Raw genomic sequence first — 15,676 nt, forward strand, 5'->3', positions numbered from 1 at the left:
GCTTAGATGATCCTGTCAATTTAGTATTATAATATATGTTAGCAAATCCAGTGTATGGTACAGTTGTCTGTACAGAAACAAACTGAAACACACAGGTTACACAAGAAGCTTGTCCAACCCGTTTATTAAATTAATTGATTGGTAGTAGAGACAGAGGACACATTTGCTTACTAAGTCTTTGTTATCTGATATTTTAATTCAGGTGATATAGTGGAGGATGAAGACGATTATTTAGATGATGCTTTGTGTCAAGACCTAGTAGCAGAAACATCAGAAGATGTGTCTGAGGGCTGTGGACATTTTGCTTCCGTAGATCATTCGGACAAACCTGGACAAACCCCACAGCTGTATAAAGGTAAATTATCTACGTTCCTTAAAGTTACACCTGAAGGTTTGTTGTTCGTCCTCCTCTTGTTTGTATTTCCCTGTTTGTTTATATTTTCATTGTAGGTCCTCCAAAGATAAGGATCATCTTCTTGATACGTGTTCATACAGTGCCCAACCTCCCCTTGAGTTAGTGACTGTAACTGAGGCCTTCAGGCATAACAGCAGCACAAAAAATAAGGCTTAGATCCTCTTTCTCTCCAGCCTCGGGCAAGGCAGGAGTTCTGAGAAATGCCGACTGCCTTTCATAGTCAGGAGAAATTTAAGTCTTTTTATCCATTTGATGTTGTTTGGCACCAGAGCATACAACAAAAAAAACGTCCATTATTTTCTTGTTGGTGAGGGCCAGAGCAAAATCAAACCAAAGGAGTCCTGTTGAGTCTGTGATGGGCTTGGCCCTGCTCTTTGAGCAATAGCTGTGGCAGTGCAGTCAGGTGTAAGCTGGAGGGTCCAGGAGGCTGTTGTGTTCAAATGACTTACTTCAAAGAAGCCTAAAGTTTCTCCTTTGTTCCTCTTTTACTTATTTCTGAAGAATTTGAGGTTCACACAACAGGTATATTAATTCTTTTAGTGCTTCCTGAATGCGTTAACTGTTTTTCCTGATCACCTGCATTAATGTTTGCACATTATTGTGAAATTACGTGGTAAAGAGGAGATAAAGCTGTGAAGAGAACATGGATAAAAACTGCGGGAAGAACTAGCCAGACCAGTGGTGGTCTTATACTGGGATGTGATCAGGAGATACTGTGGTGACCGAGGATTGACAGGCTGGGCTGTGTGTCAGACACTTCATCATGGCTGAGAGTTGGGGCTGCTCAGCCTGGAGAAGAGAAGGCTCCGGGGTGATCTTATTGCAGCCTTCCAGTACCTAAAGGGGCTACAGGAAAGCTGGAGAGGGGCTTTTTACAAGGGTGTGTAGTGATAGGACAAGGGGCAATGGCTTTAAACTGAAAGAGGGCAGATTTAGATTGGATATAAGGAAGAAATTTTTCACTGTGAGGATGGTGAGGCACTGGCACAGGTTGCCCAGAGAAGCTGTGGCTGCCCCATCCCTAGAAGTGTTGAAGGCCAGGTTGGATGAGGCTTTGGGCAAGCTGGTGTAGTGGAGGGTGTCCCTGCCCATGGCGGGGGGGTTGGAACTGGATGATCTTTGAGGTCCCTTCCAACCCAAACCATTCTGTGATGACAGCAAACGATTCAGCCGCGATCTTTCTGCACTCTCTCAGAAGTGCTTTGTCTTCTAACATAAAAGAGAAAACTTTAATACCTTGAAAGGTTGAGTCAGAAGTAGAGTTCAAAAAGATAAAGTGAAATTCGTGGGTTTACGCAGACGGATTTTCCAAAGGATCAGTGATACACAGCTTGCTTGGCCGCCTCGAGTCATGTGCTGGGTGCAGTGTGGCCAGACCCAGAAACCCAGCCCTGAGCCCAGGAGTAATCTGTCATTATTAACTACTGTGGAGCCAGTCGCTTTATATTATGGGATGCCTTGCCCTCCAGACACCTCTGGCCTACTGCATGATGATTCATTAAGCTACGGAGAATTGCAGTGATTCTTTTCACCCACACTAATTCTCCTCCACAAAAAATATCGCAGAGTAAATGGAGATTTTAAAGTACAGCTTGAAGGAGGTCAAGGTGGGGTCGTGATCTCACACAACTCAAAATACAATATATTTAATCCATCTTGAAACTCTCTGCAATTTCAGATGCCTCCGTAAGCTTCCAATTCTGCCTGAGCAACTCCTCATTGAAGATAGGATGATTGTAGAGCTGGTGTTAGACACAGATGGAAACCAGTCTCGGGCAGAGCGGTGTGTACGTGTGTTTCTGAGGTCAGAGAAGGACATCATCTCACGAAACTGGTGTCCCTGCAAGCTATTGCCTAAAACCAGCAGCCTTTTAGGGAAGGGATAGAGTGGTGGTGGCTGGTTTTTGTCTTGTGTTCAGTGTTACAGCCAGGATTCCAAGCTGTGCTTTTAGGAGCCTGTGTGACTCCTCGGATCCTACCGGTGAGCCCGTGTTTGCAGCTCAGAGGTATTGAAAATGCAGGAAGAAGGGGGAGGGCAGGTTGGGCAGATCACAGACCGTGTCTCTGTGGCTACCAGCCGCTGCCAAGTGGGAGTAGTCAACTATGAGGCAGCTCGGTGTTCCCTGCAGAGCACAGCTTTTGGAAAAACAGGAGCTTGTGTGGGAATGCCTGAAGTATGAGGGAGTGCTGCTGCCACGATTCCTTCCCCATCCTCTCCAGATCACAGAGGCTCAGTGGATTTTGGAGCTCTCAAGAACCGCACGGCCGGGCAGCCGTGGTGGTGTGAGACAACTGAAGTGAAAGCCCTCACTTGAGCAGAGTGGGAGACGAAAGCAATCCCTCCTTCTTGCCTCTCCAGCCATCAGAGAGGCGTAGATGGGATGAAGGGCTGTGTAATTACACAGTCATGGGAGGTGCAGCCCAGGGCTATTGAATGAGGCAGGTGTACCTGTTAGGAGACATGGCTGGAAAGCAACAGATGTGATGACTGAGCCTTCAGGTAGACTTTTCTCTGGTATAAAACCAGTTCTCTTGAGCACAGAAAGTTGTCTGGTCCTCAGAGGGAATTCCTGTGTTCAGGAAGGAGGAGCAAGGGACTGACTGTGACTAGCTGCCATGACACAGTTCGAGTGAGAGCAGGATGCCACCGAGCCTGGCGGTGAAAAGCTCAGAGTCTAACAAGGTGGCTGAGTAGTAACCCCAAAATCAGATGCAGGCAGTCTTCGAGTTGGCACAGTTAATAAATGCTGGAAAAGGAGAGGGAGGGAGAGAAGTGTTTGACAAAAGGGTAGATGTTTCCTGGAGCGGGAGCAGGGAGACGTTTGGGGACAGCAAAACAATCTGAAAGGAGCCCTGGCATGTTGCTGAGATACCTGGTTGAGGTTTGCCCTTCATAATCGCCCCCCTCCTCACCACCGGATTTGGTGCACGCTCACCCAGCGGATACCTAATACAGATCCTTTCCAAAATTTCCCTAGATGATACAGACCTGGCCGATTGGAAGCAAGAGCCGGAGGCAAGTGGGGAATGCCACCGCCGGGCTCCAAGCAGGTCTCTGTCCATTCCCACCAGGTCTCGGCCGCTTCAGCCGCCGCAGAGGCCACCTCCTCCCGGTGAGTTGAACTTTCTTTCGTGTTTCGCTGGCCCCTGCTGAACGGTCCCGCCTGCCGTTTCCGAGTGACAAAGAAAGGAATGGCTGGTGCTGGCGTGTCAGGCTGTTGAGGTGCTCACAGTTGGCAACGGGAGAAGTTGGTCTTTAGGAACGGCCCGTGTGTTTCATCCTGACTCATCACTCAGGTTAGCGAGTTGACCAGCCTCGTTGTGGCAACAAAAATAAGTTCTGGTATTTATGCCTGCTGACTTCCAGTACCTAAAGGGGGCCTACAGGAAAGCTGGAGAGGGGCTTTTTACAAGGGTGTGTAGTGATAGGACAAGGGGAAATGGCTTTAAACTGAAAGAGGGGAGATTTAGATTGGATATAAGGAAGAAATTTTTCACTGTGAGGGTGGTGAGGCACTGGCACAGGTTGCCCAGAGAAGCTGTGGCTGCCCCATCCCTGGCAGTGTTCAAGCCCAGGCTGGATGAGGCTTTGGGCAAGCTGGTGTAGTGGAGGGTGTCCCTGCCCATGGCAGGGGGGTTGGAACTGGATGATCTTTGAGGTCCCTTCCAACCCAAACCATTCCATGATTCTATGACTTCCAAAGTCACGGAGTATTTTCTTACAGTTTGTTTTTTCCTGACTTAATTGTAACCTTCCTTTTAAAAAGCTTTGACAAAATACTTGTTCTGGGCCGTTTTTGCCTTTTGCTGCTTTGCAAGCAATTCGTACTTGCTTTATGAAAGAACTGCAGAGTGGCTTAGGATTTTCAGTGAGGCACCAAGGGGAAGTGATGCTCTTTACCTTTACCCAAGCTCTACTCGCTTGAGCCACCATCGGTGCTATGCTGCTTCTGGTTTTATGGCTGCTTCTGGAGAAATACTGACTGCTAGATCAGCAGGAGCATCTTTGCCTTTTGTGTGACACAAGCTATGCATCATGTTTTTTCTTGCAGCCTTCTCTTCTGTGCATGTTTCCCAGCCTTACAGATTTTGTCAGACTCGCTGCTGGAAGATGAGTTCTTTAGGGTTATTCCCATTCATTTCCGAGTGTTGTGCAGAAGTGACAACATTGGTATCAGCAGTTCTGTGCCTGGAATGCAATGTTAATGCTCAGCTGAGGTTATTTAATTAATTAAATGAAAGCAAGACTAGGAAACTGCTTCCTTATAGAGTTCAAGATTTCAGGATTTTATTCTTTGTTGAGATTTTTTCCACCTTGGATTAGACCAGTAACAGTTCAGCCCATCACTCCTCCTAGATTGAAGTGTCTTGCTCTTGGCACTCAGGCAGAGGGACTCAAGGTCTCCATTGTCCTACAGGAAGGTCTTGCCTAATATGTCTGACCCTGGAGGAGCAAGGAGGGTGACAGTCTTTTTTATTTATCACAAACGATTTCAAAGCACACTAGTTTTGCTCCATTGCAGGTAAAATGTTGTACCAGCTCTTGAATGTAAAAAGCCTTTTTCTTTTTTTTCCTCTTTCAGCTGGAACGTCAGCCAAAAAGTCCCCCTCAGATGGTTCCCTCTCTCCAGGAAGCCACTCTGCCTCCTCCATCCTGGCAACTGCAAAGCTGCTGCCCGGAGCCCCTCAGCAGCCAGTGAGTCCTGCCACGCAGCGTGGCCACTCTGCATTGTCCTCGTCTCCCCCATCTACGTAGGCACTGTAGACACTGAGCATCACGTACGTGATGCACCTGTCACACAAGGAAGGAGGTCCCTCACGTGCCCGAGCTGGAAATGCTGAGATGAACTTCTTTTCCTGTGATACTAGACTGTAGGACCTGGTAGACACCAGAAAAATGTTATTAAATTGCCAGGAATGAGAAAGGCCAAAGAGGAGGAGCAAGAATGGTGCAAGACCAGGGCACTGTTAGTTTATTGCACATGCTGCTTTCTGGCAGATGCTAACTTGAACTTTCAGCACCATAATAACGTGCTTTAATTCTTTCCTCACCTCTGTTTTGATGGGCCATACTAGTGCCCAGCGTACAGGAAAAGTCTTGACCGTTGCCAGCAAGGCTGCTAGCCCTCTGAGCAGCCCGAGAGCAGAATGTGGCAACACCTCCCAGTTCCTCTGCTGTTGGATGAGAACCCTAATGTATTGAAGGAGGGCTGGCCAAGGGGCTAGCTGTGGCAGTGAGCCACCGGCCTGCCTGTCAGCTGGTATCAAAGATGCAATGCCTGCCAAAAGCCTGCCCGCTGTTTCCGTAGTGTTTCTCTATTCCCGTAGAGCCACTGGCAACCCCAGAGCTTCCCAGGTGTTTGCGCTCAGCTGCAAGTGTACAGATGTACAAGAACAAAGTTTTATCTAAATCACTTATTCCCATATTTTTTTTTAAAGCCTAAAGTCCGGACCGGAATAAGCAAACCTTACAACGTCAAGCAGATCAAAACCACCACAGCCGAGGAGGCAGAAGAAGCTATTAGATGCCTTATGGAAGCTAAAGGAGGTGAGCACAGCTTTCTGACTTGTCAAACTCTTTGATTTAAAGAAAGCTGTGGGCATGTTTGTCCTTCTTGTCGTAGCCCAGGTGCACGTATTTGTGTTCAGAAGCTCACCTGAACATGACATTCTTGCAAGATGGCACTCGCTGATCTCTGTCAGTTTTGATAACGTTAACCTTTTTTTTCCCAAGATGACTCAGGTTGTGTATTTTGTTGTAGAACCTGTTCCTCGGAGCACCTTGGGTTATTTATGTCCAGATTTAGTCTGAAAAATGAAAAGCTGAAGATGGGATCTTAAACTGATGGTGCTTGTGTTAGCTCAGAGCTGCATAAAGGATGTTTGCTGCTGCATTTAATGAATGCTCACTATTCCGAGTGGAACTAGAGAGCAAATACAGCTGTGGGAGAAATGACTTGGATTCTGCTCCCATTTGGACAGGAAGTATGGCTATAACCTAGCTGGAAGCTTGCACTACTTCAGCTTGAATAGCAAAGCTCAAAGGCTGCTCTGTGTTTAGGTTCTCCATCTAATCCCTGGAGGAGAGAGCTGCTTGCAAGGACAAGTTAGAGCAGGAAACGAGCTTAGGTATTAAAATTTGGGCAGTGAGAATACACCCTCCAGGTTGCAAGAAGTGTTTCTGCTGATACTGTTTGAATGAGAAAGAATGCAGCATGACTCTGAGACAGCTACCTGAGTTTGCAAGGCGCTCAGTTCAGGAGAAAAACATCCCTTTTCATTTGCAAATCGAGCGAATGCAGTCTGGAATAATCCAATTGAGTCAGAAATATCAAAAAGGCATCCTGATGTTTGTTCCTCAGAGAGTGCTGTACATGTAGTTTTGAAATCAGATTTAATTTTGAAATTCACATGAAGCATTTCACTCCGTGTGGGTAAGGAAACTGGCCCAGTCAGTGCCACTTCCAGTCCCCAAAGTACTCTACAAGATGCTCTTGGTATCATTATCTTGATTTTTCCTGATAAGGAAACCAGGGCAAAGGAGACCCAGGACTTGAGTCCAGTACTCCTGTACCCGCAGCCAGTGTTTTGTCCACGTGGCCAAACGGTGGCACAGCAATGCTACTTGGGCATGAAACTGGTTCAGACAGGGGACTTCTTCCCTACTGCCTCTTATAAAGGTGACAGGATTGCAAAGGTCTGGGTTTTATTTCGAAAACCTTCCTGGCCTAAGCATATTCCCTTTAGGCATGCACGTTTTGGGAAACTTGATTGTGAAAGGAATTATCTTGAATCAAGATGATTCTGATCAAGCCAAGATGCTAATTGTTTTTGCTTTTCAGGACTACAGGAAGACGCAGCAAAGCCTGCTCCAGCTAGACACCAAGCGTTCACCAAACCTGAGCCTCCTCCCAGCATCACAAAGTCAGCGTCGTTTCAAGGGGCGCAGGCAGGACCAGTGCTCGTGCCCCACCGCCCACCACCCAAAGTTCCAGCCGCAAAGAGACCAGTCCCTCTGCACAGGACCGGCGTCAAAGCGGAAAATGTAAGATAGTTGCAGCAAGGGGCAGCCAGCCTGCGTCACGCAGCGTGAACGATGGCAGGAGGCGTGCACTGTGAAAGGATTTGTGTCAGGTCCTGTCATTTGAAGTGCTTAGCCAGCAGGCACTGAAATCATAGAATCATGGAATGGTTTGGGTTGGAAGGGACCTCAAAGATCATCCAGTTCCAACCCCCCTGCCATGGGCAGGGACACCCTCCACTACACCAGGTTGCCCAAAGCCTCATCCAACCTGGCCTTGAACACTGTCAGGGATGGGGCAGCCACAGCTTCTCTGGGCAACCTGTGCCAGTGCCTCACCACCCTCAGAGTGAAAAATTTCTTCCTTATATCCAATCTAAATCTGCCCTCTTTCAGTTTAAAGCCATTGCCCCTTGTCCTGTCACTACACACCCTTGTAAAAGCCCCTCTCCAGCTTTCCTGTAGCCCCTTTAGGTACTGGAAGGCTGCAATAAGATCCCCCCGGAGCCTTCTCTTCTCCAGGCTGAACAGCCCCAACTCTCTCAGCCTGTCTCCATAGCAGAGGTGCTCCAGCCCTCGGATCATCAAATGATTTTGTGTATTGTAGTCACCAAGGCATAAAAATGTACTAGGAGGTCAGAGAGGAAAAAGAGCTTCGAGTTCCTTACTCAGACGTATTTAGCTTTTCTGTTTGTTAGAAAAATCTCTTAGATTTTGTTCTTTTTCTTCTGGCTTGTCTAAACCTTGTCAGGATTTAAGATTCATCCCTTCTTTATCACAGTGATTACTTCTGACCACATAATGAGTCGTCTGCTCTGCACTGATTTGAGGCAGCGTCTCAATCAGGATGCTGTGCTGTGTCCTCTTCAGAAACATCTCACTTTCCTCACACACTGTATGATGGGATTTAGCCTTTCACTTCGGATTCTGAATCTGCCTCAAGAATTCAGGTTCTTAAAAATACAACCCTGTAGGTGCTGGGGTTTTAATCTGTCTCTCTGTCAGGTCTCTACAACGGAGATAATAGTTCCTCACCTCTAGTGCTGTTAAAATTAGTATTTAATGGTGAAAGCAGTTTAAGTACAGGAAAGAGACAAATACCACCTTTTATATTCTTCCTTTTTATAGAACCTCTGCTAGGAAGCTCTGTTCCAAGTTGTTGGGATTCCTGCCTTACCTCCTTTGTAAAGGCACTCACCCCTGCTCTGTCAGGGACTTTGTGCCATCCCTACTTAGCGGATCCACAAAAGAAAAAACAAACCAGACAACACAGTGGGTGCCCTTTCCTTAAACATTCAATAACAAGGAAGGGTCTGCTTATTTTGTTTACCTTGTCACCATTCCCAGGGCACTCCAGAAAGGTGCAGGGAGGGACTACTCTTTTGGTGTTAGTTACATGAAGTCTCCTGCAGGAACACATCCATTTAGAATCATAGAATCATAGAATGGTTAGGGCTGGAAGGGACCTTCAAAGGTCATCTAGTCCAACCCCCCTGCAAGGAACAGGGATATCTTCAACTAGATCAGGTTGCTCAGGGCCTCGTCCAACCTGGCCTTGAACGTCTCCAGGGATGGAGCATCCACCACCTCTCTGGGCAACCTGTTCCAGTGTTCTACAACTTTCATGGTAAAAAATTTTTTCCTAATATCCAACCTGAATCTACCTCCCTCTATTTTAAAACCATTACCCCTTGTCCTATCACAACAGGCCCTCCTGAACAGCCTCTCCCCATCTTCCTTGTAGGCCCCCTTGAGGTACTGGAAGATAAGGTCACCCCGGAGCCTCCTCTTCTCCAGGCTGAACAGCCCCAACTCTTTCAGCCTGTCCTCATAGGAAAGGTGCTCCAGCCCTCTTATCATCTTCGTGGCCCTCCTCTGGACCCTCTCCAACTGGTCCATGTCCTCATTTAGTTTGGCTCTATCCACCCCCTCCTCCATCTGAGTGAATTCAGATGAGAGTTGGGTACTTGAAAACCTCGACCCAATCCACATTGTTAAAAAAACATGTAATCAAAGCAGACAACAACAACAGCATCGAGGCAGAGGTGGCAGGGGATGTGTCCACCACGAAATAGTGACTAAACGTTCTGACTGCCATAAAACGCCTGTGTGTTATCTTTTAATACTAGGGGAGAGTGATAAAGAATTCAAATGCTTTCGTTTGGTCACACTGAGCATGAGGAATGTGAAGCAGCCTTTGCCCTCTTCGATGGAGCCGAGTTTCAGTTATTTATGTATTTTAAAATGTTGACTATATGCTAGATGGTACTTGGGGAGCGAGCTTTTAGCTTCAGTTCCTGGCATCAGTGAGACACATTAATGCATTTCTTGGGTTGGCTTAAGCTGATTGTCCTCCAGCCGTACGCATCAGAACATTCCCAAGTGTTCTAAATGGGCTAACGGCCTCGTTAATTTAGCCCTCTCTGTGCATTCTGGCTTAGATAATATTAGTCAGCAAAGAGCTGTGACAAAGAAATAACTTTTCCCAACGGTGTTGATTTGGCCTGAAGCAAGATCCTGAGAACAGGCAGTAGGGTCCTTGTCCTCAAAAAGCATCTGTAACTCAACACTGGTCCAAGGCACGGTGCGTGAGAGCAGAGTGGAGCAGGTACGGCGTTAACCCTGTGCTGTCCAGCCTCCTCTTGGTACTGCTTGGGTTTGTTCTTCCAGCACTGCCAGCTTGTCGCAGTGGCGCCAGCGATACGACTTGCACCAGTAGTGACTCGGATACCGTGAGGTACCGTTTTTGTTCTCAAATTTCTTGTTCCTTTTCCCCCTCAGGCCCTGTCTGCAGAAGAGCAATTCAACCAGCACACAGTACAGTCTCCTTTTGGCTTGCCAGAGCCCTGTCTAGAAGCCGGAGCTATTCTTAGTCCAACCAGGATTACTCCAGTCCCTAAACCCAGAACACAAGCAGCTGGGAAGCCTCAGGAGAGCAGGGGGAGCGGCGAAAGGCAGCCCCCCTCAGCCAGCATGGCCGAGGCCAGCGCTCTGCCTCTCTCACACACTCCCTTTGCCCCCAAGGTGCCACCACGAAGGAAGAAGTCTGCTCCTGCAGCTCTTCACCTGCAAGTTCTCCAGGGCAGTGACAACCCACTTTTCGGTGGGTTAACGTTCAGCTCCACCAGCAATCCTGAGTTCTGCCCCCAGGCTCAGGACACTCGCGTTCCCACGAAATCTGCTCTCCCAGCTTCCACACCCTCTGCCAGCCCAGGAAACACCACAACGAAGCAGTTGGCACCAAACGCTGCAGCATTGATGGCTAACCTTCAGGGCCCTCCTGCACCAGGTGGCCAGCATCCACAGCTCTCAGATACCAGCTCCCTTCCAGAGAACACCAGTCTTTTCGACACGGATTCTTCCTGTCCTCGTTCCATGCAGGCGCCATCAGCTGCTTCTCCAGCACACGCTCCAGGAAATTTAAAACACCCCAGTTTGAAAGATTTCAGTCACTGGGTTACGTTTAGTGATGATGAAGACAGCGGAGCTCTGTCAGAAGGGTTCAACAAACTGCTTGGCTTAGAACGAAACCAAAAGACCTTGATGAACACGAACACGGATTTAGAATTGTAAAATTTGTCCCCTTAGTGTTCCTACAGAAATCATAATTATGATGCAAACTGAAAATAAATCTTTGGCACAAAGATTTTTATTTAAGGAAATCGATCATCTGTCCATGCTACATTTCATTCTGGTGTTCACAGATAAAGATCCTGCCCCTGGAGGGAAGTGCAGAGAGTACGTACAACCTAACGTTATCTCCAGCTTGTCTGAAAAGTTCTTTATTCTAAGTTATTTCTTTTTATTAATCCATTCTAAGGTGTTTTATTTCATTTCAGGTACAAATCGTATGTAAGAACATGTCATGATGTTTGAAAAAAGATGTTAAGAAAAACATTTTCCTGTCGAATTTATATATTAATCAATTTCTGTCACTTGAAATAAAGCACCCTTATGTTGAAGAGTTAGACTGCTGCAGTTCTTCTGAACAAACATCCAAAAGAGGAACCTGTACCAGTGTAACTCCAGCAGTGACACTGGTATTGTGCTGCTGCTAAGTTTCTAAGTGGAAACAAGGCTGAGGATCTTCTGGGAGATCTTACTGGAGTACTTCCCTTGTTAAACCCATTCCTGTGTGGAAATGAAAACGAAAGGTGCGCACTCTGTAGAGCAGAACCATGGGAGGTGGTGCCCAGGCAGCAGCAAGGGATGCCAGTTTTCACTCCAGCCCAGGCAAGGGAACCCATTACAGCAGCCCTGTGCTCAGTGCCGTGCTGCCCGTGGCACTGGGATAACACACCTCAGCCAGTCTGAACCGATGGAGTCGCCGCTCGGAATCTTGAGCTCCCATGAGATGAAAGGCATCCCTAGCTGCTTTTCCACCACCATTCCAAAACACCCTGGCTCTTGGTTCCCATCGAGCCAACGCCAAAGGTCACACTTCACAGTGAAACAGCACGGGGACAGTGAGTGACAGTCCCTTTTTGAAGAGACTGTAGCCTGCTGTGTCGTAGCTATGGAAATACAGAAATACGGTGAACAACTGAGACCTGCGGGTGACACCGGTCATTAGCACAGTAATGTCTTATGCTAAAGACAGTTTAATTATGGAATGGTTGGGGTTGGAAGGGACCTCAAAGATCATCCAGTTCCAACCCCCCTGCCATGGGCAGGGACACCCTCCACTACACCAGGTTGCCCAAAGCCTCATCCAACCTGGCCTTGAACACTTCCAGGGATGGGGCAGCCACAACTTCTCTGGGCAACCTGTGCCAGTGCCTCACCACCGTCTGAGTGAAAAATTTCTTCCTTAGATCCAATCTAAATCTGCCCTCTTTCAGTTTAAAGCCATTGTCCCTTGTCCTGTCACTACACACCCTTGTAAAAAGCCCCTCTCCAGCTTTCCTGTAGCCCCTTTAAGTACTGGGAGGCTGCAATAAGATCCCCCCGGAGCCTTCTCTTCTCCAGGCTGAACAGCCCCAACTCTCAGCCTGTCTCCATAGCAGAGGTGCTCCAGCCCTTGGATCAGCTTGTGGCCTCCTCTGGCCCCGCTCCAGCAGCTCCATGTCCTTCTTGTGTTGGGGACTCCAGAGCTGAACACAGTATTCCAGGTGGGGGTCTCACAAGAGCAGAGTTCCGTGGTGTCCCCGTTCCCATTGTGCTGCTTTGTAAGAAAATGCCATGTCAGTCTCTCACTTCCACAGCGCACGTAGGGAGAGCTGGTCTTGGAACCAAAGTTTATGCCCAGGCAACACGGTGTGTTCCGTCCAGACACTGCGCCACCAGCACACGACTGGGATGGCAGCACCTTCTTGCAGAGAGGAGCAGTGGCTCATGGCCTGACAGTGAGCTTGCCCACTCCCAGCACAGCCCAGCTTGGGCACCAGCCTGGTGGGGTGGCAGCACATAGAGCTACTGCTGATGGTCAGCGCTGCAGGATGATGGTTTTGTACTGGGGAAGAGCTGCTGCGTGCTTCCCGATTTCATAGATTTCTAGGTTGGAAAAGACCTTAGAGATCATCGAGTCCAACCGTCCCTAATCCCCGTTAAACCATATCCCTAAGCAGATTTCCTCGGCAGCTGTGGAAAAGCCGTGCTGCAGCAGTGGGCCAGGCAGCCCCGAGAAGCAACACCATCATGGACCGTGAGCTGGGAAGGGTAAGACATGGAAGTAGACATGGAACAACTGCAGGTAAGACCGAGGACAAATTTAAGCAGCCGAGCTAGGGGAAGCATCCCGTTAACCACTGGAGAAACTCCAGGCAAGCACTCCTGCGTGCCTGCTTTCCTTCTCCCGCACGTTTTCCCAGTATTCCACCAGAGCCCACAGGACGAGTGTTTCTGGTGGATCTATAGGTCACTCACCATCGTGGGTTGGCTCGTGAAGTGTTGCAGACATGATCCTTGTCATGATGCCATCTCTCATTTACCAGCAAGCCAGCAGCCGTGCTTCTCAGCAGCCCAGGATTTTGGCAGGGGTACTCCAGGGTGCCCGTTACCTGCTGGCTTTGCCCTGCCCGTGCAGTAAAACGTGCTGTAGGTGCCACGGGTTCAAAGGGAGCAGCTGCAAATGGTGATGGCAACGTGTCCTGGCAGCTTGTTAAGAGAAGCATCAAGATCTTCTATGAAACTACGGAGAGCGTTTTTAAGCAGTTGGTGAAGCTGAAAAAAGCCTCTCGTTTTCAGATGTTTTCTGCAGAAAAGGTGTAATAAAAGTTCAGAGGTTTGTTTTCTTTTTTCCATAGGGAAATTAATTAGCTTGTTCTCAGATTCTTGGAAACTGGGAATTCAGCCTCTTTGTAATGCTTCCCTGTTTCACTGCCACTACCAAACTGTGAACACAAGACATCCTGTAGGAGAGGACGCTGCCTCTGGCTCCCTCCTTTGCCACACACTTTAAAAATTCCCAAAACCCTTCCAAGGCCAAACCACTAAAACCCAGTGGTAAGCATCCTGCGTGAGTGTGGGTTTAACGTGGTGGCAGGCTGGCACACACTGCCGAAGCCAGGCAGTTGTTTCCCTACAAGATGGCACAGCCTGAGCCTCTTTGTCCTCCTCTTCAAAAAAACCACAGCGAATATTTATGGGCACGTTTCGGTACAAAACATTAAGAGCAGTGAAAAAAAGAAAGGAGTACGTTATATGACCGTATCCAACATTTTGTGCAAAGATAATTAACAGCTCTAGGACAGCTAATTTACATGTTAATGAAAGCGTTAGCGGGAAAGCCAATTAAAGTGGATTTATACAAGTCAAATAAAATCTGCTTTATTACTCTCCTTGAATAAGAGAAGTGTGCAGCCTTTAGCATTTCATCTTCTCCCTACGTACGTGGCAAGCTGCCCACTGGAGTCTGAATCCCAGCAGCGCGCTGGTTTAGACCATCAGCACCAGTATATGCTGTTCCATCCCAGTAAATCAAGAGGAAGGAACAGCCAGGCCAGCCGAATAGAGCCAAGAATGAGGAATCTCCTGTCTGCATCCATCACCTTCCTCACCTGGCTGCCCCACACCCCAGCCAAGTGTTTTTCAGAGGCAGGTGCTTGCGACCCAGGTTCTTGCTTCAATGGTCAGGAGAAGCTCAGCGGGGCCAGGCTTCTTCCGTGTCTGGGAAACCACTATGGAAAACTCGGACTGCCGGCGGCGCCGCTTCTTTCCTGCTCATTCAGGATTAGGCCAGGCCCCATCACAACGTGAAAAGAGGCCGAGGAACCTGGGCCATCCTTCGCTGACGTCCACGTCTAGTGAACCCACAGCACAGCTCTGTCCTCAGCTCTGCTGCCCATCCTCACTGGGACAGTGCCAATGGAAACCAGTGTTCCCAGTGACAGCTGTCAGCGTGAGGGCCACATGAGGGCTGGTAGGGAGCAGCCATCCCACCACGTCTTTTAAGCTTGGAAAGCTTAAAGTGACTGACAGCGGCTGTGAAGGTAGGTATGGATGATTTCCCAGATTCAAGTACGTGTCTGTGCACTTACTCCGCGTGAGAGCCTCTGGCGAGGGACTAACACCAGTGAGCTCGCCCAGGACCCTCCAGTACAGCAACTTCAGTTGCTGCAGGCGTCCTGGCTGCTCAGCTGCACTCGTGTCTGGGGTGGGTAAGTGCTTCTCCCTGGTACAGCAACTGCCCAATTTACCTTTTGAGGTGAAAGATCACTGAAACAAACAAAAAGAAAGAGCCAAAGCTAAAATATCACTTAGAATTTCCACTCTGACAAAACAACATGTTTGCTTTTTCCTGTTTGTCCAGAATTGACATTTTCACCAGATGGAAAATTTCTCCTTTCGAGCTAGAGGCTCTGCCTGGCACCACGGAGCACAAATCACAGCAAAAGCCAGTTTGCACGACTGTAATAACAGCAATTACATGCTTGATGACTGTGCTAACAGAAATACCAGTACAGATACACGAGAGTGCTGGACAGCAAGTGCAAGAGGACTGACAAACTCCTCTCAGCCTGCCCTTCCTGCACAACAACATCCGCTCAGACAACTGACACGTACCTGCTGGCCACATCTGCAGCTGCGTCACCAGGCAGCTGGGATTGAGGGCATAGTTTGAGACCCGAGAATAAAGGCACTATCCCCAGCACAAGAAGGACATGGAGCTGCTGGAGCGGGTCCAGAGGAGGCCACAGAGATGATCCGAGGGCTGGAGCAGCTCTGCTCTGGACACAGGCTGAGAGAGTTGGGGCTGTTCAGCCTGGAGAAGAGAAGGCTCCGGGGGGATCTTATTGCAG

The 15,676-nt window shown here is 48.4% G+C and overlaps 1 protein-coding gene across 1 annotated transcript in view; it reads left to right on the top strand.

The window, feature by feature from the left end:
• Nucleotides 1–11,009, top strand: part of SYNJ2 (synaptojanin 2) — a 78,229-nt gene extending 67,220 nt beyond the window's left edge. Inside the window, exons 22-27 of the mRNA XM_086632005.1 lie at nucleotides 203–355; nucleotides 3,394–3,528; nucleotides 4,999–5,111; nucleotides 5,855–5,963; nucleotides 7,258–7,460; nucleotides 10,218–11,009. Of these exons, the coding sequence (XP_086488131.1) occupies nucleotides 203–355; nucleotides 3,394–3,528; nucleotides 4,999–5,111; nucleotides 5,855–5,963; nucleotides 7,258–7,460; nucleotides 10,218–11,009 (1,505 nt within the window). The remainder of the gene's footprint in view (nucleotides 1–202; nucleotides 356–3,393; nucleotides 3,529–4,998; nucleotides 5,112–5,854; nucleotides 5,964–7,257; nucleotides 7,461–10,217) is intronic.
• The last annotated feature ends 4,667 nt before the right edge of the window (nucleotides 11,010–15,676 follow it).

This window comes from Tauraco erythrolophus, chromosome 2, assembly GCF_009769465.1.
Source record: "Tauraco erythrolophus isolate bTauEry1 chromosome 2, bTauEry1.pri, whole genome shotgun sequence".
Taxonomy (NCBI): domain Eukaryota; kingdom Metazoa; phylum Chordata; class Aves; order Musophagiformes; family Musophagidae; genus Tauraco; species Tauraco erythrolophus.